The sequence below is a fragment of the Rosa chinensis genome, chromosome 3, assembly GCF_002994745.2.
Source record: "Rosa chinensis cultivar Old Blush chromosome 3, RchiOBHm-V2, whole genome shotgun sequence".
Classification (NCBI taxonomy): Eukaryota; Viridiplantae; Streptophyta; class Magnoliopsida; order Rosales; family Rosaceae; genus Rosa; species Rosa chinensis.
In genome coordinates, this window is record NC_037090.1 from 24,030,902 (window position 1) to 24,058,768 (window position 27,867).

Genomic DNA, 27,867 nt, shown 5'->3' on the forward strand with positions numbered 1-27,867 from the left:
CCCCCATTGCCGATGGACCACCGACTACCTTGCCTTGCCAGATCCGCCACCCATGACTACCATACCCGTTCATGCCACCATGACCATAGCAAATCCAATCCAGAACGCGCCCAAAACTGCTCAGATCAGATCCCTCCCCAGATTGGATCCAGAGAACAAACCCGGATCGCACCACCGACCACCCCAGATTGGGCACCACTAAAGGGGGATGAAACTGCCTCTGATCCATGAAGAACCAAATCCAATCCGAACTACCCCGCGCGGCCACGGATTAGAGGCCGCCAGTTAATCTCCGATATCGCGCCAATCCAACTCAGTCCAATCCACTCCACATCGATCCAATCCCCATTTATCTAAGCCAACAACCACCCGACGATCCACGCCGTTGACAAGTACCGCAAGTCCAGAACCGAAATCCGACACCCAACTCGGCCTTCCGCTTCCAAATAGCCACCTTGAACACACCAGACTCACACATAGTCGACAAAGCCCGTCCGACGACTGCGCACGGCTCGCCGCCGAACAGGGACGATAACGCTCACTTTTTCTCTCTCTAGGGTTTCGGAGAGGATTTAAAAGCCCTTGTTAAATAAAAGAAATATATAAGGTCATACCGCGACTTTTACTCCCCTTCCCCCCCCCCCCCCCTCTCTCTCTCTCTCGCTCTGCTAGGGTTAGGGTTTTAAGTTTCTTGAGTTGTGCGGCGTCCTATTTCATGGCTGCTGCTATCGCTTCCATGACTGTCAGGCTTGTGACCAAATTGTAGCTCAAGGAAGGTGAAGAACTGGTGGATTTGGGGAATCTCAAGGTTTTGGGGAAGGAGTTTTTGGCTCGCAACTCTTTTATTTGGTGGGGAGGCTTAACACATGTAGGGCGGTGGTGTTGGATTCATTTTGGAGTGCGGTGAGATCGATGTAGAGACTGACGGGGACAGTGGAGGTCCAACCACGGGGTGATCAGTTTTTGTTTATGTTCACTCATGAACAAGATGTTGCACGGGTAAAGAAGGGAGGTCCATGGCGTTTTCAACATGCCATGATTCTCTTGAATGATTATGATGGCTTCTCGGAGATCTCGGTGGTGAGTTTGGACTTTGTTTGGATCTGGGTTGTGCTGCAGGGTATCCTATCGAGCATATTGATGGAACCTACTGTCCGGTTAGTGGGTGGGATGATTGGAGAGGTTTTGGAAGTGGATGGTATAGCGCTTCGCCAGGGAGAAGCTAGAGTAGGCTGGTTCTATCCATCAATGATTCGGTGCGTCTGGATCGCAGGGTTAGGGTTTCTCCTGTCGACGTCCTAATGCTGCGATTCAGGTATGAGAGGCTTCTGGGGCACTGAAAGTTGTGCGCTCTGCTGAATCATGGAAGGTAGCAATGCCCTAGGGAGGATGTGTCAGAGACAAACACCGTAGTGGAGGCGGGGTCTCAGTCTCAGTAGGCACCGGGGCCGATCATTCCAACTTTAGTTTTCTAGGCAAATGCCCAGCCATCTATTTCTTCTTTACTGCTTTCTCCCTTCAGGGTTCCCAATTTGCTGAAGAAGAAAAGGTGCATATTTGTTCGCTTCCAGAGCTAGTGGCATCACCTGGAATTGAGGGAACCTCTGCTCATGCTCCAGTGGTAGGGGTGCGTCGTCCACGGGAGGAGGAGGACCCTGAGGATGGTAAAAGAGCTAAACGTAGTTTGGCTCTTATCCCGGCTAACTTGCAACCGGAAAACCTTGGTTTGGAATTTTCTTTCGAAGGTCTGGTCGAGGTGAAGGTGATGTCAGCTTGTAAGGTCTATAAGAAGAAGGGCAGGCCTCGTGGTCAAAGAAACAAAGTTAAAGGCTCGCGCGGCAGTGTTTATCTGTGGCGGCTCTAATTCCATGGCTTCGGTTTCAACTGAGGATGGGCCTAAGAGCAAGTTCACCCGTTGGGTCACCAGGTCACCAGGGCAGGAAACTATTCACTGCCACTGGATCTTTGCTTCCACCCGTTAGGTCAGGGTCACCAGTCAGTTACTGTTCATAGATTATTATTATTATTATTATTTTGGAAAATGAGAAATGTATGATGTAAATAAATAGTATTGATAAACAATTTGAAAATAAATACCAAGGAAAATTTTATTGGTAGACAAATTAAATGTCCACCGACACTTTTTTTTTTTTAACTCCACCGACACTTTTATTACATGTACACCACCGACAAAGTTTTTGAAAAATGTGAAAAAATTTAAAACTCCACCGACACTTTTATCACATGTACACCACCGACAAAGTTTTTGAAAAGTGTGAAATTTTTTTTAACTCCACCGACACTTTTATCACATGCACACCACCAACAATTTTTTTGAAATGAGTGAGTGATAACTCACCGACACTTTTATGTGTGAAAAATTTCAATAAATAGTTTTATGTGTGAAAAATTTCAATAAATAGACATGATGTTTTCACTACATACACACACCATCTGAGCTTAACAAACCTTCACCCTTTTCATATCTCTAGCATTACATATTTCCTAAATTTTCCTCGTTTCAATGAATAATTTGTGGGATCAAATTTGACGGTCTCAGGATGAAGATGATGAAGAGATGATGGCCACCAACGCCATTGTCATCGCTGCAGTCGCAGAAGAATCTGGAAACCAACACCGAGGGCGCGGTTCTCATCCTGGTCGTGCACCAAATGAGGAACGACTTAGAGAAGAAAGGGGCAAAGGTATGTTGGCCGACTACTTTGTCGACCGGCCAGTGTTCAAAGATCCGGTGTTCCGAACACGTTACATGATGAGTCTCAATCTTTTCAAGCGTATAGCTACTGACCTTTGCCAGAATGATCGTTACTTTGTTCAAAGGTCAGATGCTACCGGCAAAGTCGGATTGCTTCTGGAGCAGAAGATGACAGCTGCCCTGCGAATGCTTGCTTACGATGCAGGGGCAGATCAATGTACTGAGTATTGTCGGATGGCGAAATCCACCTCCGTCGCAGCCTTTCAGCACTTTACACGAGGAATTATTGATCTTTACTCAACAGAATACCTCCGCGCTCCTACTGCTACCGACCTCAGACGACTTCTTGCCAAAGCTGAGAGGAGAGGTTTTCCAAGAATGATTGGGAGCATCGACTGTATGCATTGGCAATGGAAGAATTGTCCGACAGGTTGGGCTGGAGAATATAGTGGTAGGAAACATATCCCTACTATCATCTTAGAAGCAGTCGCATCTTACGACACCTGGATTTGGCACGCATTCTTTGGAATGCCCGGAGCATGCAACGACCTAAACGTCTTGGCAAAGTCTCCGTTGTTTGATGAGCTTACCACCGGTAGAGCACCTCTGATCCAATTCCAAGTTAACAACAGAGTTCACAGTTTAGGGTACTATCTAGCCGACGGTATTTATCCTCAATGGGTGACTTTCTTGAAAACTGTTCGAAATCCTACACGCCCTAAGGAAATCAAGTTTGCAAAGGCTCAAGAGGGGTATAGGAAGGATGTAGAAAGATGTTAGAAAGATATTACAAGCACGGTTTGGTATGTTAGAGGAGCTACTCGTGGGTGGCATAAAGAGGACCTTCAATACATCATGTTGACTTGTATTATATTACACAACATGATTGTCGAAAATGAACGACCTGAAGACAGGGATGATGAGTTGGAGTCAGATGATGAGGAGGATAACAATATGAGGCCCAGAATTGCTGAGGTATGGGAGGGACCAACCGGTAGAGACTTTGATCCTGTTGGTAGAGATACTCATCATATGAACGGATTTATGGACCGCTACCAACAAATTAGATCTGAGCACAGTCACTCCAACCTTCAGGAAGACCTCATTCAACACTTTTGGGAATTTCAAGGCAATTGGAGTATCTAGATCTGCACTTTGTGTGTGTTTTCATTTAGTTTTTATGTTTTTAATTATGTTTGTGTGGTTTCTACTTTAGTTTTTATGTTTTTAATTATGTTTGTGTGGTTTCATTTAGCTTTTCATTTGTAAGGGTATTATTCAAATAAATTTTGATTTCATCAATCTAATATTACATAAGTGAAAAACCAAGCATTGAAATCATAACAATACAATTATTTAAAATATATAACTCCCTAATTTTCCTAATCCTCATCTTCATTAGGAATCCAATTTGTGTTTGTGGGGTCATCCATATGGTTGGGGTTGGTGGATTCACCAGAAGAGAAAGGTGGGGAAGGGACTCCATCGGTAAATGGTGGTTGTGGATAGCCACCGGTGAATGGTGTTTGTGGGAAGCCACCGGTGAATGTTGGTTGTGGAAAACCACCGGGGAAATGAGATTGTGGGTAATACCCACCGGTGAATGGTGGTTGTGGATAGCCACCGGGGAAAGGAGGTTGTGGATAATATCCACCGGTAAATGTATCAACTATTTAAGTATAAGGTGAATATAATGTATAATTTAAATAAAATGAAGTCTAAAGTATGATTATGAAGTACTAATTTGAAGTATAATTATCAACTAAATTTTAATATATCAACTAATAATTTAAAGTATAATTATCAACAAAATATTTCAACTAATAATTTAAAGTAAGATGTATCAACTAATTAAATTTTAATATTCACTAAAAGAATCATAAAAATTAACACTACTAGAATAATGTCATTAGACATCACCACTATTAAATCGGTCAGGATTGCACCTGATGTTAAAAAACATTTTAACATCAGTTTGTGAAGAAACCGATTTCTATTGTTATTATAAACATCAGTCACCAAATAAACCGATGAGAAAAGTTTCGTATGGAAAATTTACAAAAACGCGGAGGGACTAAGTTGAAAAATTTGAGAAATGCGGGACTTAAAATTTCATTCCCCCCACACTTTGTTATTTTTCTCACACGACTTTCGTCATTCCCAAACCCTAACTCATTTTCACCCGACCTCCTCGTCTTCCTCCTCCGCCTCTGAGCTAGCCATCTTGGGCACCTCCATTCCCTTCAACTCTCTCAAGCTTGATTGTAAGCACAATCAATCTCTCTCTCTCTCTCTCTCTCTCTCTCTCTCTCTCTCTCTCTCTCTCTCTCTCTCTCTCTCTCTCTCTTCCCTTCTTTCTGTTTCTCTTGTCCCGAATCTGAACAAGCCTCTGTTGATTTCGTAATCTAACAATCTGTTTCTTCTGTAAAGCTCTAATTGCAGGCGTCGGAGAACCCCATGAGGGAAATCAAGGTCCAAAAGCTCGTCCTCAACATCTCTGTCGGCGAGAGCGGCGATCGTCTCACCAAGGCCGCCAAGGTCTTTGGAGCAACTCACCAAGGCCGCCAAGGTTTTTGTTTTTGTTTTTCTTTTGTATCTACTTTCTGATTATCTTAAATTTTGAATTTGGATTTGGATTTGATTTGCTTGCATAATCACCGGTGCAGAATGAAAAACCCCCTATTAATTAGCTGTCAGTGTTCTATACTTGTCTACTCTACTCATCTTGATCGCTCAGTCTCAGACTCTCTATACGACTGTAAGTTCACTTTGTAGAGCTTATTATTTTCAATTGTGTGCATTTTTCTTACTTAGGAAAGATGATCGATGATGGTATTAGCTATGTATTGATTCATTACTGTGTTTTACAGCAAAGAGAAGCAGAAAAACCGAACTCTTGATGTCGCTCTATTTGCTTTCCCTAACTTTCTTTTGTTTGCTCTACAGTCGGTGTCTATTTGATTTGGAAACCTAATTTATTTTCATTAGTGCTTTCATTTTGTTTCTGGTTTCATTGGCATTTTGCTCAAAACAATATTTTGTTATATATTTGCAGCTAACAACAGTAAGATAAGAAGATATCAATCTATTGATACCCCCATGTTTTTATATTCAAAGATATCAGTCATCTTTATGCATTAATTTTCTCTCTAAGGGCCATTCGAAAGTGGGTGTCTTGATTTTGAATCATGGATTGAGATAAACATATAAATCTCAGGATGTGTTCGAAAATTAATTGCTGCTTTCCAATCGATTTTGGTTTTGGTTTATATATATATAGTGCTCTATAGACATTTCTGTGACGTTTGTATGCTTTTCTGCAGCCAAGTGAACATGGGTTGTCTTGGATTAAATGAATTCATTTATTGGTATTGATTTCTAATTCTTCTTTTTTTCTTTTCTTTTTTTATTGAAAAAGGGAAGATTTTTGGTGAGGAGTAATCAGTGATGTTTATAGAGTTGGTGATGGAATTTCTATCAGGGATTTGGTGAAGCAGGGCCATGGTGTGGTGGGATGGGTTGAAAATCAAATATAGCCTATTTGTTTTGTTTTTTTGTTTGTTTTTTTTTGGAGTATTTGAACTGGTACATAGTGTGCTTTTGGGAGTTGGGATTTTAGGGGCACATTGTTGGCACAATGATAATGAGGAAAAGCAAAATGCTTAAGTTGTCTATTGGATACTGTAGCTGACTCTTTGAAACGTGACTGTCGTGTGTTTTACAGAGAAGCTGTTCAAACCAATACAAGCGTCCCAAGGACAAGGTAATGTTGCCTTCCTCAACCTTTGATATTACCTGTATATGGTGAACGAAGAATACGAATATGTGTGGAAACGTTTAAGGAACGGCGAGTTAGGAAAAAAAAAAAATAATAATAATCCGACTAGCACAACCAAGTTTCATTACATTTCGCTGTTTATCTGGGATTGTGATGGTACTTTTTCCAGGTTCTCAGTATCTGGTTTTGAGTGACTGCACAAATCACTGATGAATTAGGAGTCACTGTGTTCATCAAGTATTTGTCTTGCAATTAGTTTGCTTGTCACAATCTAATCCATCATATATGTTATATTGGCCTAGGTTTTTGGTTGCGTTTGAGCTTACTCTATTAGAGCCTAAAATGCACGATTGGCACTCATTTGATAATTTCACACATATCAGGAGCATTTTCTACTGTTTCATTGTCAAAAGGGATAGATAACAAATTTAAGGTTCTATCATGATGGGAAAACAGAAATCTTCTTGGTTATTATTAAATATTCTATTCCATCTGCTCCCTAATTTCTATTTGTTTCCAGAGCTTGATCTCATATGTTTTCCAAGTTGAAATGGATCAAAATTTAAACAAATATATTTGATTTTTTTCGAATGTGGTAAATGAATCTGATTGCTATCTACAGGTGCAGCAGGCCAAAAACAGCCACCTTCAATTCCCGAGATGGGTTCTACTTTTCAAGACCGAAAAAGGAAGCGCTTTGCAATAGATGGAGAGGAGGAAACATTCAGTTTGCAGAATCAGTTGATTGAGGTCATGGAAAGGAATGGTAAAATGCTGGCTGACTATTTTGAGGCTCAGAATTCTCATTCGCAACTGGATAGGGAGCAGAGGAAAAAACATTCTGATAGCTTAATTGCTGTTCTTAACAAGCTTGCAGATGCTTTCATGAGAATCGCCGATAAGTTGTAGGGAAGGCAATCAGAAATCAGTGTACATAAGAGAAGTCTCTTCAAGACTCGTAGATGTTAGCGGCGCTGAGAATTGGTGGATCAAATTTGATCATTTATCTCGTGGGAGGGCACTGACATGTTCTTCTACTTATTTATTTACTTTAAATTTTTCTCCCGTCTTGTTGGTCTGTGCTACCTTTGTGGCATAGTTCCACCATCAAATGCATAGAATCCATACACAGATAATGTCTAGAAATTTCAAAGGGTTAACACATTTTGGCTGCTTTTTCTTAAATGTTTAGAATTTCAAAGATTTAGTACATTGTGATGTTTTTCTTTCATATATCCAGCTCTAATGGAATTTGAATTCCCTGTCAAATGTCTCGGTGACTGTACAGGTTCTTGATATCAATAAGAATGTTACATTGTCAGTTACGTCTACTGCTGTTCCTAATAAGTAGTGCAAATGGAGGAGGTCCTGACTATAAAGAACAGCTTGTCAGAAGGGCTGAGAGGGCTGGTTACAAGGCAATAGTCCTTACTACTGACACTCCAAGGCTCGGGCGCAGGGACGCTGATATCAAGAACAGGTGAGCGGTAATTTAAGAATATCGCGTGGAGATAAAGAATTTCATGTGATATCTACTGTTACTATGTGGCTCTTTTGGTACATGATACTGCTTCTATTTTCCATATGCAATCAAATGAAAGGGCAGGAGTTCCTTTATCAATTGTTTGCATTCCTGAAGTTTCAGTCATTATAAGTGCTTAGTATTTCCCTTAGTTTGATTTTCTATTCAACTTTGTTTTAAATATTAGTGTTTCATTATGACTTAAATTGTTATATATATTTGTAGTGGGCGGTAAAGGATCGGAAATGGTATACCCAACAACAACTTGACAAGGTGTGCATTGAAGTAGCCGACTACTTACAGACTGCTGTAGATTCTGACCAGTTTCTTGATTTTGAGTTAGACCAGCTTTTGATTAACTTTTTGTATAGCAATTATGAACAAAAATGAATACTAATTGCTAGGCTAGCCTTGTAGTAGGTGAGTTGGGGTTTTATTTTGCCCATTTTGTAAACTGTTTAGGATGTGATTTTAGATAAAATATCCCAATATTCAAATCACTCTTACTCTTGTTAATTGTCGAAATTGCAATTTATAGCAGCAGCTACATATTCTGTGGACATCATCCTCTTTATAGAATATGATGACTAGATATAAAGTTGAAATCAATTTTAACCATAAAAACTGATGTCCAGTAATACAGATACATCAGTTCTAAAATGAAAATCGATGTTACTGAAATATACAGACATTGATTTTTTGTCGAAAACGATATGTTACTGAGTACCAGACATCAGTTCCAAAATGGAAATCGATGTACTAAAATATACAGACATCGATATTGTGTCGAAAACGATATGTTACTGAGTGCCAGACATCAGTTCCAAAATGGAAATCGATGTTACTAAAATATACAGACATCTATTTTTTGTCGAAAACGATATGATACTGAGTACCAGACATTAGTTCCAAAATGGGAACCGATGTCTGTAACAGTACCAGACATCAGTTCCAAAATGGGAACCGATGTCTGTAACAGTATCAGTCATCGGTTCTTAAATCAATAACGATGTTAAAACGCAAACTTGTGTTGTATAATCTATATTTCTTTAAGCTTGAAATACAATAAAATGTGGGTTTAACAATAGTAAAGCATGCAAGTTTGTTATCATTTAAACCTATTTACATCGGTTTATAATAAGGAACCGATGTCTGCATTTTCCGATGTCTACACGAATACTAGACATCGGCTAAAAACCGATGTCTGCATTTTCCGGATCTTTCTCATCACCCACAAAGACATCGGTCGGGTTTTTGTTTCTCATCGATTTTTGGCTGATGTCTGGGGCCATAATTCTAGTAGTGTAATATTCGTGTTACACTACAAATTCATACCTCATCAATCATATTCGCACCACTCTTGTACCAACTTTTCGCTTGCCTTAACGCACAATGCCAAGCATAAAGTTCGACTTTCAAGGTTTTCCACCTCCCTTGAAAAGCTTGCAATGATCGGACATATCCATCCCAATGTTCGGCATAGTGTTGGCGTACATCTATCCATAGATCATCTTTTCTTCATTCCGTACCCTTCGACGGATCTTGGCTAACAACCCTCCAAGACTTGCACAATTGAATATCTTCAATAGTCTGCCAATGTGTCCCGTCAATACTTGGATCTCCTACAGGTTGGAGAATTGTATTGCCTCGTACACTTATATTGGAATCAAAAAATTGTAGAGTATGAAAGCTATGAGGAGAAGGAACAAAAAATTTTGAGGAAGAAAGATGATTTTTTTGGTGTGAGAAGTAAAATAGGAGGTGAGGTATTTATAGGAAATTGTGGTTATAATTTTATTGTTACCGTTGTAAATGTAATCGTTAAATTTTTTTTTTTTTTAAATCATCGCAGCAAATAAATATCTCCTTAATTATATACCATAGGATCCCTCATATAATTAGAACCAACGGTCCAGATCTATGGACCGTTGCATTTAAATTGCAAGTCCCAACGGCTAATTGCCACGTCACATCTCCAGCCGACAGCTTCTGGTCTTCCACGCGCTGCTCGCCTCCTTTCCGCTACACGACAAGAAACTGCGGCTCACCTCCATTGCCAGGCGCGTCTATCCTCAGTCACCACAGTGGAGGCCTGGGTCATCAACTCAGTCACCATGCTACCTGAGCTCTTGACTTGGGTCATCCACTGCTCTCTTGCCCCAGCCCCGGTGGAAGGAACAACAGTGGAAATTTGGTGACTTGGGTCACCGTTTGACATGGTGCCCGGGCACCAGTTGCTCCGCTGAACTTGCTCTAATGGTGTGCATGAGGGACCCGAAGCTTTGGAACCTGTTTCTCGGTCCGATTAGGAGATGATTCTCTACGTCTTCTTGGGTGTGATGGGTCTTGCTTGGTTGTGGCGATGTACACCAAGAGGGTCTTAAGCGTTCAGCCTGCTTTATTTCGTGCGAGTTTCGAGTTGTGTCAGAATTGACAGCCCTAGACATAGGGTTTTACATTTTATTTTATCACTTTTTGTTGGTAGTTTCATTGTTTTGAACTTTGGTTTTTTTGGATTTCCTTTCGGTTTTTAGTTCTCTACCGAGCTTGCATTGTAATATGAGGGGTGGTTGTATCCTTTATGCTTGACCGAGTGAGGTCGTCATGATTTTCATCAATGGATTAGTCTTCCATTGCCTTCAAAAAAGAAAAAAAAAAAAAGGCCCTTGTTAAAAGCTCTACCATAACTTTTTCATAATTCAATATTCTATTATTATTCGTGTAAGATTTACAGAAAAAATAAAAAAATAAGTGATAAAAAAAAAGCCCTTCTTAAAAGCTCTACCATAACTTTTTCATAATTGTAAAAGTAAAAATAGATTGTAATTGGTCTACTCATTTCATTTCATAACCCCTTTATATAGGGAGAGAACTACAATGGAAAGAACAATTACAATGATGACATTAACTACTGATTGGTTCGTAATCCATGCTGATTGATGTTAATCGGTAATTGCTTGATTCCCTCTCCGTCAATCACTTTGACGAAGGCACACAATATGTTTTTCCTTTAACACTCCCCCTTGTGCCAAGTCAAAGACGAAATGGTGCATGAGTTGTTGCCTCACTAAAAACATTGCCAAGTAACAATAAAAACCCTGTGGGACAAAAATACACCTTGGTCGAAGGAAAAGAGCGCAACGCACCTTTTACATTTGAGTATGACATGTGTGTGTTAGACTCTCCCTGACGTCTACACCTCCCCCTGATACTTACATTAATCTAGGGAGCTTGGAAAGTCTTCGCATTCCTATGCTTTTCACATGTTTCTCAAATGTGTCCTTAGGCAATGATTTGGTGAACAAATCTGCCACATTCTCCTCAGACCTTACTTGATTCATTTGAATCTTGAGGTGAGTCTGTTGTTGCTGATTGTAGGACAACTTTGGCGATATGTGTTCTGTGTTATCACCCTTAATATAACCTAGCTTCATCTGTTCGATGCAAGCTGCATTGTGTTCGTAAATGCAAGTAGGCTCTTCAGTGGTAGAACTCAAACCACTAGTCCCTCGAATATGTGCAATGATAGTTCTTAACCATACATACTCAAGAACCGCCTCATGTAGAATAATGATCTCTGAGTGGTTCGAGGAGGTAGCCACAAAGGTTTGCTTGGTTGATCTCCAAGATATCGCCGTGTTCCCATTGGTAAATACATAACCAGTTTGGGAACGATATGTGGGTCAGATACGTATCCAGTATCAGCAAAACTGACCAAAACGTCATTTGGCGTTTTAGTGTAGTGAGTGGCGTTTTCGCCATCAACATTTCCTTTAGGGATTGCAGTTCCATCTGCGATCCCTCTTGTCTTTCTGTAGGGAAAGAACAGTCCTAAGTCAATGGTTCCTTTTAGGTATCGAAAATGTTCTTGATACCATTCCAGTGACGCTGCGTTGGCACTGAGCTAAATCTAGCTAACAAGTTCATTGAGAATGCAATGTATGGTCGAGTAAATTGGGCTAAATACAATAATGCGCCTATTGCACTTAGATAGGGAATTTCAGCTCCCAACACTTGTTCGTCATCTTCCTTTGGACGAAATGGATCTTTCCTTTCATCCAAACTTCGACCGATCATGGGAGTGCTAGCAGGATGTGCTTTGTCCATGTTATATCGCCTGACTTTTGGACATATGCAGACTGGTGGATTAATATTCCACAAACTCGATGTTCTAATTCAAGACCTAGATAGAATCGAGTTTTCCCAAGATCCTTCATCTCAAATTCGGATTTCAAGTAGCTCGCGGTTTCTCTTATTTCATCAAGAGTACCAGTTATGACATATACTACTACAATTTGCAAATCCGGAACTTGTTTTCTTTATGAATACGCAGGGGCATAATTCATCGTTCTTATATCCCTTCCCAATCAAGTAGTCACTTAGACGGGTATACCACATCCGTCTGGATTGTTTCAATCTGTAAAGTGAGCGTTTCAACTTAATTGCAAACGCACTCTATGGTTTAGAGTCACTTGACTTGGGTAATGTAAGGCCATTAGGCACTTTTCATATATATCTCTGAATCTAGATCCCCATAGAGATATGCAGTAACCACATCCATGAGCTGCATTTCCAGTCCTTCGGAAATTACTAAGCTAACTAAGTAGCGGAACGTTACAACGTCCATTACGGGAGAGTATGTCTCCTCGTAGTCAATTCCAGGGCGTTGTGAGAAACCTTGCGCCACAAGGCGAGCCTTGTACCTCAGGACTTCATTCTTCTCATTACGCTTTCTGACAAAGACTCATTTATGTCTTACAGGCTTTACACTTGGTGGGGTTAGCACTACCTGACCAAATACCTGTCTGTTTGTCAGAGAATCTAATTCTACCTGGATTGATTTTTTCCATTTAGGCCAATCTGCTCTTTGTTGACATTTTTCAACAGAGCGTGGTTCGATATCATCGTGCTCTATGATTCCTTGAGCAACAGTATATATCATCAATGTGTATGGAAGATCTTTCTATCAACTCATACGTATTCTCGTAATCCTTTGAGATTTCTTTGTTCTCTGGAATCATTTCAAACATCGGAGCGTCCTCCAGTATTGATTCATGGACATAACTATAATCAGAGGCAATCTCATGAGAGGGATTCTATACATTGATGATTGTTTTGTGCCTTACCCACCCTCTTCTTCCTTGGGTGAGTGTCAATCGAACCAAGTGACCTCCCCCTCTTCCTTGGGGAGCCACGGCCTCAACCACACCTCCACTAAGTGCGGTTGCAGTGCCTCTATCTGCAGCACCGTGCCCCTTGTTAGGGACTTCTAACCTTGCAGGCACATTTGCAGCTGGTATATGTGATCTCGTCACTTTTACGATATCAGTAAACGCATCAGGCATCGAATCTGCTACGTTCTGAAGATCGATTATTCTTTTCACTTCACTTTCACTTTATGAAGTGCGGGGATCAAGATGAGACAGAGTGGGGACAAACCACGACAATTCCTGTCGTTCCCTTGGAAAATCCTTTTTCCTATCTCCCCCTAACGACGGGAAGACTGTCTCATCAAAGTGACAATCCGCAAATCTAGCGGTAGAGAGATCGCCTGTCAAGGGTTCCAAATAGCGAATAATTGTTGGGGATTCGTATCCAACATAAATACTTAATCGTCTCTGAGGACCCAGTGTAGTGCGCTGTGGGGGCGCAATAGGCACATATACGGTGCAACTAGATATGCGTAAGTGTGAATTGTCAGGCTCATATCCAGTTACCAACTGGTACGCAGATAATGGTTGGCTAGCAATGGGTCTGAAACGAATAAGTAAAGCTGCGTGCACTATTGCATAACCCCATGCAGATATAGGCAGGTTGTTGCGCATAACCAATGCCCTAGCCACCATCTGTAGCCTTTTGATGGTGGCTTCTGCGAGACCATTTTGTGTATATACATGGGGTACAGGATGCTCTACATCGATCCAAATAGATATGCAATAATCATCAAATGCTTTTGATGTAAACTCTCCAGCATTATCAAGCCTTATAGACTTGATAGGGTGATCAGGGTGGTGAGCCCTTAAACGTATAGTCTGTGCTAGGAGTATTGCAGCATTTCTTGTGGACAATAAAACGACATGTGACCAGATTGTCGAAGTATCCACCAGAACCATAAAGTACTTGAATGGTCCGCATTCTGGATTGATAGGTCCACAGACATCTCTTTGTATCCTTTGTAAGAATGGAATGTTTTGTTTTGTATCTTTAGCATAGGAAGGTCTCGATCCTGTTTTTGCTAAAAAGCAGGCTTTGCAAAACGAGTGATGTGCCTTTGAAATAGTCAATTAGGCATAATGGGAGGGAGGTAGTGCTTTTGGTACTTCAGAAATCAATGACTGCATTTGAGCAATCCTAGAACCAACACCTTGCAGTGTGGCGGATTTTTCTCCCATTTTTCACTCGAAAGAAGGGATGTCCGTGTGAGTTCTTGAAAAATACAGATCATCATGTCACGACCTCGGTGCCATAGGCGGTCATGCAAAAGCCTGTATGAGTCAGTGTCCCACATTTCATTGTTGGTGACAGTATAGGATTCAATGGTCCGAATCGTAGTGAGGTACAGTCCACTAAATTGACTCATAAGTTTCTCTAAGATGTGTTTCCTTCCACAGTTATTAGATGTAATATCAAGATATTCAGTTCCATTCTCACGGTGTGTTTACTGGATAATCGTTGGCACAAATAGCTTTGAAACATTAACAAGGTTCGATTAGCTCTTGGTGCATATAGAGCGTCTGTGACTTGAAATGTTGCGCCATTAGGCAACAAAAATTTGGCAGTTCCTCGCCATTTTATTAGTTTTGATAATCCAATCATCGTCGTCACAGAGGAATTATAGGCTATTGGTTCAATGAATAATTGCCTATTTCTTAATATTGTGTGGGTAGTCCCACTATCATCTAAGCACCCAAGTTCTCCTCCATTCATTCCTACAAATAAATGGGAGGTATTTAGAAAATATAACTCATATTCTTTAGAGTATTTCTATTTGCGTAGAATGGTATTCTTTTCATTCTAATAATTTTTCTCTAGATGTATTGCTTTACATCTTTATAGTGCTATGTCGAACCATGTAAATATGTGTAGTAAATAAATTTGAATAAATTCAGTGCTTCAGAATAAAATTCAAAATTTATTAATAAGCCAACGATAATCAAATCAAGGTCTTGTTCAGAAATCTTATTCATCAATCCATGATTGGAAATAAACTTTAAGACCAAACAATAGTCTAATTAAAAATGAGGCATTATGCCTTCACAACTGTCTTTGGAAAATAAAATGAATAAAGCAGATCAGTCAAGATTGAGAGCATCCATTGACTTAGCAAGTTCCTCTTTGCCATTGGAGTCTGCAACTGTAAGGTTGACGTCTAGGTCATGACCTCCTTCTTCCATATAGTGAGCCACTTGTTCTTTAGACTCTCTAGCTATACCTCTTGTAATTGGCTGCTACTCTGTTGTTTGCTTTGCAGTTCTTGTACTAATGCCCAATGAATCCACACCTATAGCACGGTTCATTGTCAACTCTTTCCTTTGGCATCTTGTTTCCATGATCCCCATGTCCCTTTCCACGTGGTGCATTGTTGCCACGTGGGTAGGGATCAGCACGTCTAAACCCCCTTGCATTGGAGTTATTTCCACCTTTCATTTTTCCATATTTAGCCTCGGGAATTTTCTTTGTCCTAGTGGGCCTGGCATTGTTATTCAAGATAATCTTATTTTGTCTCTCAGCCACTTGCAGTAGGCTTATCAACTTATTGAAGGTTGTGATTCTTTTGTTGTCATAATCCAACTGATACTGGTTTGCTAGTATAAAAGCTGAATTAGGAAAGGTGGTAAGAGTCTTGTAGAACATATCATCTTCTGTGATTTCCCTTCCACAGAAATTGAGATGTGCCTTTAAGCGCAACATGTCCTTGTTGAAGTCATTGACCTTTCTATAGTCAAGCAAGCGGATTCCATTCCACTGAACAGCTAGTCCTGGGAGCAAAGTATCGTGAATATTCCCAAAACGTCCTTTAAGCGCATCCCACAGTGCTTTGGGTGTCTTCAACTGAAGGTACTCCCAGCGTAAGCTAGGATCAATATGTCGCCTCAGAAAAATTAAGGCATCTGCTTTCACCTTATTAGATAGTTCATCATCTTTGGGATCAGTAATGGTGGCAGTGTAGTCTTTTGCCACAAATGCAGTTTCCATATCGGAAACCCAACGATGGTACTCAAGTCCTTCTGAGTCCAAGATGTCAAACTCAAGTCGAGTTGGATCAGTCATCTACATAAAACAAGAGAGAAGATATAAATTACGCAGTCATAAAGACATCCACGTAAATTATTTTCTAAATATATGAATTAGATTTCAAGACCAAGATTCGTAATGGTCACATTTTTTTCGATGCTATGTGAAAATACTTTATCACAGTAAGTGTGTGTATAATCTGCATGAATTTTCATTGTCATGGCGAAATGGAATTTTATATGTCGTATTACAAAAATAACTATAACACATTTAATAATAAATAAGACATAGCATATATAAAAATAAACTACATGACATGCTCAAATTGCACAAATATACAGCAAAATATATGCGACATATAATAATAGCAATAATATATCATGCGTAAAATAAAATATAAATAATAGCATAATATAAAGGCATGCTTAGGAATAATTATATAAGAGTAAATAAAATTCACAAAACATGCTCACAATTGCATAATAAAAACATAAGCAATAAAATATAAAGCATGCTTTAAACATAATTATAAATCATGCTTAAATATAATGATATAAAACATAAATAATAAGGCATGCTTAAAACAATCAAAATTATCTAATTAAACATGCTTAATAACAAAATATAATAAAAGCATAAACAATAAAGTATAAAGCATGCTTTGTTAAAATCATAAAATAAAATAAAGAAAACATACTTGATTTCGATTTCACACACGCGTGTTGATGCAGGCGTGCGTAGCGATGTTTTTGGACTTGAGAAAAACTGAGCCGCTTCCTCTTTTTCAGTAATGGGCCTTGTTTTTTTTTCTTTTTTTTTTCTGGGCTGCAAGCCTACTTTTTTTTCTTGTGTGGGCCGCAGGGCCTCTTTTTTTTTTTTTTTTTTCTTTTTCTGTTTTTTTTTTTCGTTTCTGGGCCTACTGCTTTTTTATTTTTTTTATTTGGGCCGGGTGTAAACTTGGGCCCTTCTCTTTTTTTTCGACCGGACCTTTTCTTTGGGCCGGGTCAGACCTTTTTCTCTCTTTTTTTTTTTTTTCTTCTTCTTCCTTCGCGTTTTCTTCTGGTTCTTCTGGTTTGCTCTTGAAGTGCAGGGGGTTTGGCCGGATGTGGGGTGCGCCTGGAGGCCGGTGGGCTGGAGGCAGCGACTGCAAGGTGGGGCAGCGAGCTGATGGGCTAACGCCGATCTGGGATCGATGCGGGATCGAAGTGATGCAGCCAGGTCTGGGATCTGCAGCAGGCTGCTAGAGGCTGGGTGTCGATCTGGAATGCAGCTAGGCGCTGGTGTCCGGGCGCGGCGGGGCTGCAGGGAGGTGAGGCCGGTCTGTGAGCGCAGGCGGGTTGTGGCCTGGGCTAGGCAGTGGGCTGCAAGGATGCTGGGGCTGCTCGGCCGGTGAAGGGTGCTGCGCTGCTGGGCTGGGGCTGCTCGGCAGGTGAAGGATGCTGGGGATGGGTGTGGATCGCGCCGGCGGCGATGATGAGGAAGAAGATTGACGAAGCCGGTGACGGAGTCGAGGCTGGAGGGTGAGCACAGGCACGGTGATGATCTACAAGGGTTCTCTGGTGTCTATCTGATGGCCGGTGAAGTGAGGACGGGAAAGATTTTTTTTTTTTTTGATTGGAAGTGCGGCAGAAAAGAAGAAATTTTTTCTTCTAGGGTTTTTTTTTTTTTTTTCCTCTACGAAAAGAAATTAGAAAGCTAAGATTTTTTCTTGGCTATTGGCTCTGAGCGTGCTGATAACGTGTAAAAGTAAAAATAGATTGTAATTGGTCTACTCGTTTCATTTCATAACCCCTTTATATAGGGAGAGAACTACAATGGAAATAACAATTACAATGATGACATTAACTACTGATTGGTTCGTAATCCATGCTGATTGATGTTAATCGGTAATTGCTTGATTCCCTCTCCGTCAATCACTTTGACGAAGGCACACAATATGTTTTTCCTTTAACAATAATTCAATTTTCTATTATTATTCGTGTAAGATTTACAGGAAAAATAAAAAAATAAGTGATAAAAAATAAAAAATAAAAGTGATTGGAAGCTTCTCATATCAGAGCCAGGTTTCGATCCTGGGACCTGTGGGTTATGGGCCCACCACGCTTCCGCTGCGCCACTCTGATTGTTGTTAGATAGTTTGCCACATTTATTAGATATAGTTTTTTCATTTAGAGAAATAAACCCTGTTACTCTTAAAACTTAAATTTCCAAATGTAGTAATCTGGATTCTGGAAAAAGGTGAGCGTTGTATTTCTCTCTCTCGACACTTCGGGACGTCTTACTTAGCTCCATCGAACCAACCATGCTCCTCCTCCTCCTCCTCTCAATTACAAAGTTAAACTAAGTTTCTCACAAATTTAAACCACTCTCTCTCTCTCTCTGAGCAACATAACATACAGAAAACCCTAGAAAGCCATCGTCAATGGCGGTCTCCGAGGAGGAGTGTTCCTCCGCCAACTCCAGATCATCGTCCTCCTCCACCTCCAGCACCTCTCACTACCTCTCCAAGTGCCTCCTCCGTGGCGCCGTCGTTCTCCAGGTCCTCCACGGTCACATCCGCTTCCCCAACTCCCGCGACATCGTTTTCGGCAAGGTCTTCCCCCCTCTTTCTCTTTCTCTCCGTTCTCGTTTTAGTTCTGATTTTGTTGGAATTAGAAACAGAGATGATCCGATACGTGATCCTTGACATTTCAGGAGAAATCGATAGAGTTAGTGATAATCGGTGAAGACGGGATTGTACAGTCTGTGTGTGAGCAGCCTGTGTTTGGCACCATTAAAAGACATTGCCGTCCTACCTTGGAATGACGGATTCCGAACCCGAAACCGCCAGGTGTCTAGCTCAATTCAACGAGTTTCAGCCTTTTGTTTCGAGAATTAACTATTACATTGAGAAAAATAAATTTTGTGCTGTTGTTGGTGTAAATGCCGGGCAAGGATCTGTTGGTGGTTGTTTCGGATTCCGGGAAGTTCTCGGTTCTATCTTTCTGCAATGAAATGCACAGGTGTATATGCATTTTCTTTGCTTTGTTCAATTTTTGAATTAGTTACTTCTTCATGAGCTGTAACAATAGAACCAAAAGCTTAAAATATTAGCATTTGCAGTGTCCCGATTATGCTTACCTATGAATCTCATTTTCTTTCTTCTCTGCTGCTTATTCTTATCCCACACACAAAATGTTTGTGTAGGTTTTTTCCTGCGACACAAGTTCAACTTTCTAATCCTGGACACTCGAGGAATCAGCTTGCAAGAATGCTAGCCATTGATTCAAGGTACGTCACCATTGCTTTGTAAGTTTGAGAAACGCGGTTTTATAAGATGCGGTTTGCCACTGATGAAATTTCTCTCTAGTAGGAAAGGAAATATCTTGGAAGCTATATGTTGATTAATGATAGCTTAGAAACAGTTCATCTTTTTTCATTTAACTTTGATGCATTGACTTATGGTGGGCTTTTCTTTTCTATTGTTTATTCCTGGTGTAATTCCCTAATCATTATCTTCATATTTTATCTTCCAATGTAAGTATCTGCTGTTCTTGTGGTGTCATTGTGTCATATGTTATACTTCAAATCCTTAGTTTGTTGACGTGCCGAAACTAGATGATATATTAAAGTGGGTATTGATTCTTTATCAAAACAATTTCCTACAACACAATTAGGGTGTGGTTTTCTTGTTGAAGTTGGGATTGTAATTTTTGTATATAATCTTGTTTGTCAGGTTTTTGTAATTTTTGTATATAATCTTGTTTGTCAGGTTTTTTTTATCATATGGGTTTGTAGTTATCTCAGCATCTGTTTTTTTATTTATTTATTTATTTATTTTAGTGGGTGTGTTTTTCTCTGGGACTGAATGATCTTTGGGTGTTGGAAGAATTTGATAGCTAGGGTTAGGGTTTCTGAGCTATTGGGTCCTGTCTATTTGTTTCTTCAGTTAATGTTCTTGTTAAATTAAATCTCTGATTCCCCCCCCCCCCCAAAAAAAAAGAAATTGGGCCTCTTTGCAACAATATAGATTAGATTGTCAATCAATGAGTTTCCTTTCCCATGGCTTAAAGGAGTTATTGTTAATTTTTCATTACTAATTGTATGATTAAACCGTTAAACCATTATGTCATTAGTTTTCTTTCTGTGCCGTCCTATTAGTGTACTTGTATTGTTCAGCAATTCTGTTGCTGTACAAGAATTCAATCAGTGATCAGGTTTTTGTAGTAGCTACTCGGAAAAGTGAACTGATTGATATAGGCTATGTTTGGTATGGCTGGGCTTTTCAGAAAAGCTGGCTTTTGCTTATTTCTGAGAATAAGTGGCTGAAAAGCAAAGTACCTGAGTGTTTGGTAAACTGGCTTTTTATAAGAGCTGTCAGTGGCAAAAGCAGTGGTAAAGTGTTTGGCAAACTCAAACTGGCTTGTGCTTTTTGTTTGTGGAATGACCAAATTAGACATGAGAGATTATTTTGCCTTGATTGTTTGGTAATACAACGTTATTATTTTTAATCTTTATTATGTCCTTATTAATTTTTGTTAACTTTCAATTTTTATAAATCATGGTGACCATATGATTAATATTAGACAATTTTAAAAATAAGAAATTTTTTAATTTCAGTGAAAAATGATTTCAAATTCAAGGGAATTTTGAAATTTTTTTGGTGTAGTTTTGTATCATGGATAAATAAGAAATAGACCATCAAATTCAAGGGAAAGATGATGTCTCAAGAAAAGAAAAAACTAAAAACCAAAGCAATATTTACACAGCTTCAATCTAAAAAGACATTAGTTTGTAACAAACTTGGATATTCATGTTTAGGGCAAGAAATGCTATTTGGAAAGCAGAAAATAGCAAAAATCCATTTTCATCTCAACTGTTATGTCATCTCCAAATCCCAGTACTCTTACAGCAGCTGTGAGCAAACATAGTTTTTCAAACTTATTTAACAAAAATAAGGGAAGTCAATGCCTCTTTGAATGGGCATCTGTAACCTAACATCAAAATTTAGGAAATAATAGAGTGAGAATTCTTTTCCCTATGTTCTCTTGGGAAGGGGCCTCAAATCCATGCAGATTGATCATAGTTGCAGCAACATTGGCAAGACCACCACTCGGAAGATCCTTGTGGAACCGAAAACCAGGTGCCAGTTCGTGGCCTCCAATAGCAATGGGAACCTTAACAAAGAAAAACAAAACCATAAATTAAGGGGGGTGAAATTTGCACCCTCAAATTTACAAACCACACCCCATTTTATTTTTTTAATAATATTTCTTACCATCTCTTTTGCCACTTCCTAAAACACCCTCTCCCCTCTCTCTTCCTCCTCCTCCTCCTGTAGTGAGCCCTCCTCTCTGAATCACCACCTGAAATTACAACTTTTCCAAATCCCAAATTCCAAATTCCCTCTCATTTCCTTTCAAATCCACACATTCCTACACATGCCTCACTCTGATCCAATTTCTATGAACCGACCTAAGTCTCTGAGGTAGGCGACTTGGCCTAGTTTGTTTCGGTTCGACTGAAAGCATGATCGATAAGCCACCGGAGCCTTCCCTATCGCCGCCGTCGAAACCCGTCACTCTCCAAGACTGGGAGTCCTTAATCGACAATTTCCAGCACAGCGGCGCACGCTGCCACTGCTGGACCTCCGCGCACCCAATCATCATCGACCAAGCTCTCTCTTGTCTCAACAAGCGAGAATTCCCTCTCAAGCTCCAGCTCATCGTCTTCCTTGAAGAATTCTCCGACCCGCTCTTCACATCCTACCTGGACTCCCTTTTCCGGCGAAGACGCCCCCGCCCGAGTATCTCCGGCCGAATCCGCTGCCGCCGCCGATCCCGTCACCTCGCTCCCGGTCTTCGCCTTCTCTGCCATCAAGCACTGCCGAGCCTCCTCCACTGTGGTCGTCGCCGCCGACTGCGCCGTCTGCCTCTTGAAGTTCGAGCACGACTACCAGCTCCGGCTACTCCCTCTCTGCTGTCACGCCTTCCACGTATCGTGCATCGACGCGTGGCTCTACTCCCAGCAGACCTGCCCGCTCTGCCGGTCGCCAATTTCCGCGTCCGACTCCGAGCTCATGAAGATCGAGAAGGGGAGAGAGAGAGAGAGAGAGAGAGAGAGAGAGAGAGAGAGAGAGAGAGAGAGAGAGAGAGAGAGAGAGAGAGAGGACGGTGGTCTGGAAGAGAAGGGAGGGGGGGGGGGGGAGAGAGAGGGGGGAGGGTGTTTTAGGAAGTGGCAAAAAAGATAATAAGAAATATTATTAAAAAAATAAAATGGGGTGTGGTTTCTAAATTTGGGGGTGCAAATTTCACCCCCCTAAATTAAAACCTGCGAAAGTGGACAGTAATTTTGATGACTGAATACAATAATCAGTAGGTTTCTTTTCATTTTTCAACTTGATTAAATACAAAACCATCAGATATCCATATCAAAAATTCGTCACCATTTCTTCAAAACTAACTTTAAAGACAATTACAGAAAACTATAGCAATCATACCTTGACAGCTTGATCAGCAGCCTTGCAAGCAACAATTGTGGCCTCAATGTCACCAGTATGCCGCACCATGTCCCCATTGGGTAGGTTAACACGTACCTAAATATAAAAGAATGTAATTATATAGCACTCTGGATAAATAAAATCTGCCAAAAATACTTGCATATCAGATGGCTATTTTTTATTACCTGTTCAAACTTCTTGCTCAGAATAGCATCCCTTGCCTTTTCAGCAATCTCCAATGCCTTCATCTTTGGCTGGACGTTGAATGAGATTCCACTGTCACTTGGAATTTCCACATATTCCTCCATTTCAGGGTTAAAGCATCCAGAGTGATTCCCATTCCAGAAGAAAGTAACGTGGCCAAATTTTACAGTCTCACTGTGCATACAAAAAACAAGAGAAAGTAAAGAAAAGGGTCAAATGAGTAGGAAGCCTAAAATTCAAAGAGGAAGGAAGAGTTCAAATAAGAGAAAATTTGTTAAATTTTATTTTACCGAAACTAAATTTTGTTTGAGTAAAGACAAGCTTCAAGAAAAATAAACTAAATTTGAACATTAACATGCAAACCATGATTTATATCAGCATGCAAACTAATTAGGAAAAAACTCCAAACCATCGGGCACATGCTTTTGAACAGCCAGAAAACTACTACACAAAAAGCACTTAACCATACACAAAAATCGCTCAATCATATCCAAACACTGAACACCAGGATAACAAAGTCTCAAATCTCTGAATTAAACCGAGCTCCCATCAGATCAGGTACCAAACGTTTAATTCCTGTACCCAAATGCACTCTTCTACTTCGATTAAGAAATCTCAAACAAGAAACCACATACAACAGAAACAAAAATTTAACAATTTTTCAGAAAACCCATTGATTGCTGCAATAGCATTGATCATGCTTATGGAGTCATCGAATTTGATGCTCCTCCTGTTCATTCTTCTGTATTCATCCCAACTCATGAAACCCAATTGAAATTACTGATAGTTCATCACAGCCCATACAAATTCACTTAACCATTTTGCTAAACATTCCCGTCACTACGAAAATCAAAACAAATAGAACACCCATTTGATTAAAGATAAGAACGAAGCAGAGGGAGAGAGACTGACTTGCTCCTCCTTCCAGATGCGGCGACTGATGCGGCGATCTGCGGAGTTACCAACGGCGACTGATGCGGCCAGAGGAGGATCGAGAGACGATGCGGCACTGTGATAAGAGGAGGATCGACTGATGCAGCGATCTGTGGTCAGAGGAGGAGCGAGAGACTGATGGAGGATCGACTGATGCGGCCCAGCGTTGAGAGGCTGATCAATCGAGAGTTTCATGGCAGATGAGTGTAATTCAGTAATTGATTCAACCAACGGAGGGGTAGTAACCGGGATTTCAAAAAATTCATTAATGAACAGTAAAGACCGCTACAGTGCTCGGCCAGATTCTGGCTTCTAAAAGCAGGGGTGGAGACAGCTTCTCCTTTTCGATAGAAGCTAGGGCAGCTTTTGAAATAAGCTGAGGATAAGCTACGTTACCAAACGCTTATTGCTCTTCTGCTTATAAGCGGGGGAGCAAAAAAGCCCCCCCCAAACATAGCCATACATGATGGCAAAAAAGCTTAGTGTCATCAAAGAACTACTTATCATGACGAAAGCATTAGGATGTATAATGTGAAATTTTATGATCAAACATGGTTTTTGGCCTCTGATATCTACTGCATCCTTAATTTACATTTTCCTTTAAATTTTGGCCTCTGATATCTACTGCATCCTTAATTTACATTTTCCTTTAAATGCAGCCATGCAACATACCCTTGTTTTCAGGATCAGGAAAGCATCCCTCCGGTCAACAGAGATTGATTTTTGTCGGTAAGCAATTGGAAGATTGTAGAACTCTTGCAGATTATAACATCCATAAGGAGTCAACTCTTTCCCTGGTTTTGAGGCTGAGGGGTGGAACCATGATTAAGGTGAAGACTCTTACCGGGAAAGAAATTGAGATTGATATTGAAGTATTGAACTGACTGACACCATTGACTGAATCAAGGAAAGGGTTGAGGAGAAAGAGGGAATTCCTTCGGTGCAACCAAGGTACTTGTTTCTCTTTCTTCTCATAATCAATCTATCTAAAGTTATAAGTTACTTGAACTTGAGTTATGTCTGGTTTAGTACTTTTATCTAGCAGCAGTATGCATTAAATGTTTTTAAATTGAACTCTTAGTTTAGTTATTTTTCATGCCTTATATCATCCATGCAAATATTACATTGTTTATGTTTTGCTACCTATGGAGTTTCTATGAATTGAAAAAAGAAGAAATATGACTGATCTGTTCCAGAGATTTGGTTGCAAATGTGGCAGTGAGTAACGCATTGGTTTGTTTGGTTGTCTTTCACTACTGTATTCAGTTGTATCAGCATTGGCTCATTCTTTGCTTCAGAAAGGCTCTCATGGTTTTCTGCAGAACTAGATCTGTTCAGTGGTCAAGATTACTTTGACCACTGAAGGTTGGTCGAGTTATGGTTGACTTTGCTTCAATTCCTGTTTGGAACTATTAGGTGCTCCATATCTTGGTTACCATATAATTGGTGTATATGCACATTTACTTGACAACTGTTTTTGGATTTCATTTTGATATTAATAGCTTAATAAGACTTGCTAGAATGAAGTGTTATTAAGCGGCATGATTGCTGCATTATTATTGTTGTCTTAGTTAATAGCTTGACGTGTTTATGGTACTGGCCAATTTTCAAGAGATCAGCATCTAATGAGTTTTAAATCTCTGCAAGCTGATTTATGCTGGCAAGCAGCTTGGAGATGACAAAACCGCTAAAGACTACAACATTGAGGGTGGCTCTGTCCATTTAGTGCTTGCACTCCGTGGTGGTTGTCTACAAATTGTATCGTAGTATTGTATCTATTGATCAGTTCAGGCACACTATTTTCTGAAGGCTTTATTGAGTCTTGATACTCCCAAACATTTGAGTTGCATGACAAGTGGGTTACCGTGTACATAAGTATTAGTGTTACATACTGCATGTTACATATTGCACTCTACCTTTCTGCTCTGTTATGTTCACTGTAATGCTCTATTGCTTTTACTTTATAAAGCTTAGCTTCACTTGGGCAACAGATTTTATCTATCCTGATTGCGATTGTTTTCTGCTTGTGGATATTTGGTGACATGTACTCCGTATGCTACTCGTGCCTCTGGAATTTAGATGAAGTATACCTTTCAGAAGGAATGTGATAATTTCTCGAAGTAATGTGATAATTCTACCTAGTGTGTCAATCTAAAGAAGGGGAACTGCTATCATACTCGAAAAGCCAATCTACAGTCATCCCAAACAGGCTGTTTGGAGTTGAAAGTGTCGGATTCAGAATTCACATTCTTAGATATGGTAAACTGAAATGATTCAGCAATGGAATTATAATTGTATGGTAATCTGGGAGATTGAAGTCTCACAGATCTGGTTTTGGTAATTAATAACACAGGATTTATCCTCATGGTTGTTGCGTTCTAAAGTTGGCCTCAGATGAGTTTACAACTTGGCGCAAGACAGAACATGTAACATTTAAGATGAGAATGATAGTAGATGGAAGCACAGAGAGCAAATATAGCATTCATCGTATCAAATTAGAAATTAGATGTTTAAAACGATTGCTCATGGTCATTTCAGAAATAGACCAATGGAGCTGAACTTTTATTTGGAAAAAAGTTTGTCATGCTAGACATTTTTAACAGCATTTGCATCTGTATGACACATTAAAGGGTGCGGCTATTGCCACCCTACTATTTTTTTTGTTCACCCTACTTGCTCATTACACCCTACATTTTAATTTTAATTATTAAATTTACTTATTTAACCTAGAGATGGCAAACGGTGGAAGATAAGATATTTTCCTCCAATGATATATCAGTCCTTCTAAAAGAGGAGAAATCGGGGGATATATAGGAAATATCGCAGATATTTCAATCCTTGCCTCCAACCTCATTCGCTCGCCCTTTCCACCTTCGCCACCCACCCTGACGCAGCTGATAGGTTGCTTGTGCCGTTGCTCCTCTTCGCCTAATTGAAGGTGCTTAAGTAAGAGCAAGCCCGTAAGGAAGCTATTATTGTTTGCTTCTCCAGACCTCAAGGACTTAGGCCAAGAGATCACCAAGAAACTTCTCCAATCGTGTAGGAAAGTGCTAAGATCTTCCAGATTTTGGTTTAAGGATGATTGGGCTAGAGTGATTTCAGGTGTGTTTCATGTTTTTGAGCCAATTAATTGTGAAGTTTTGACAAAACTGATAGTGTGAATCACAATTGCAATATACTACTAACCTGAAGATCTGACAGTCTCCCATCCACGGTTCGCCGATTCGTCAAGCAAGAACTAGCCGATGAAGCTTTCTATTATGGCATCAAATCGCAGATTAAGTCTGCGATGTTGCCACCTCCAATATCAGGAATCGGTTCTCGATTGTCACAACAGTATAGCCTGCCTACAACAACCTCCCATCGGCAATCACAGCTAGTACGGACGAGACAGTTTGGATTGCACAAGGCAGTCAAATATCCAACTACGATTTGAGGACATAATCTTGTTTTGCTGAGTTTATCCTGAAATAGCTGCCGTATGATCCAAATCCGACCCGGGGATGACGGTCGGGGTTAGGAGGGGAGTGGACTGGAGGGGGTGTAGAAGGCTAGTTGGTTGGTTAGGTCAAGGAGTGGTAGCATGTGGCTTTGTCCAGGGCAGGGAAAGACTAGGATGTGAGGGGACCAGTGGTTTTGAGCGCAGGAGATCGACATGGTTGTTGGAGAGAGGAGGATCAGAGGAAGAAGAAGAGGAAAATAAATTTTTAGTTGTAGGGTTGTGTTAGAGTGTGGGATTTTGGGTACAAGCGTAATTTAGTCCCTAAGTTTGGGAGAGTGACTAGCTTTCAATGTCCACGTCAGTAGTTAACGCCCAATTTGGACGGAGCAATTAAAATTGGACACGGTTGATTAAATTTGAGCGTATAAGGGTGGTTTTGATTAAATTGAGACCGTATGAACTAACATGATGTTTGATCCTGTAGGGGCACTTTTGATCGGAGATGTACGGCAGTGGATATTCATGGGTAAGGACCCAAAACTTTTCCCCTTTGTCTGAG

At 40.3% G+C, this 27,867-nt stretch overlaps 1 protein-coding gene, 2 non-coding genes and 1 pseudogene across 4 annotated transcripts; 2 read left to right on the forward strand and 2 right to left on the reverse strand.

Moving 5' to 3' along the window:
- LOC112192206 overlaps positions 1–27,867 on the forward strand; it is a 253,426-nt pseudogene that overhangs the window by 32,611 nt on the left and 192,948 nt on the right.
- Positions 4,865–8,516, forward strand: LOC112192220. Of its 2 annotated transcripts, XR_005808397.1 has the most exons (7): positions 4,865–4,980; positions 5,147–5,285; positions 5,383–5,474; positions 6,040–6,084; positions 6,441–6,479; positions 7,117–7,974; positions 8,242–8,516. It is a non-coding gene; the product is annotated as an uncharacterized LOC112192220 (transcript). The 2 variants fall into 2 exon arrangements; XR_005808396.1 differs by lacking the exon at positions 6,040–6,084.
- On the reverse strand, positions 18,303–18,374 carry TRNAM-CAU. Its single transcript has one exon. It is a non-coding gene; the product is annotated as a tRNA-Met (tRNA).
- LOC112192211 (2,3-bisphosphoglycerate-independent phosphoglycerate mutase-like) lies at positions 21,145–23,214 on the reverse strand. The gene is made up of 3 exons (XM_024331861.2): positions 22,915–23,214; positions 22,730–22,825; positions 21,145–21,407 (listed from the first exon to the last, which is right to left on the reverse strand). The coding sequence occupies exons 1-3, from the start codon at positions 23,113–23,115 to the stop codon at positions 21,231–21,233; spliced, it is 474 nt and encodes a 157-aa protein (XP_024187629.1). The 5' UTR covers positions 23,116–23,214; the 3' UTR covers positions 21,145–21,230.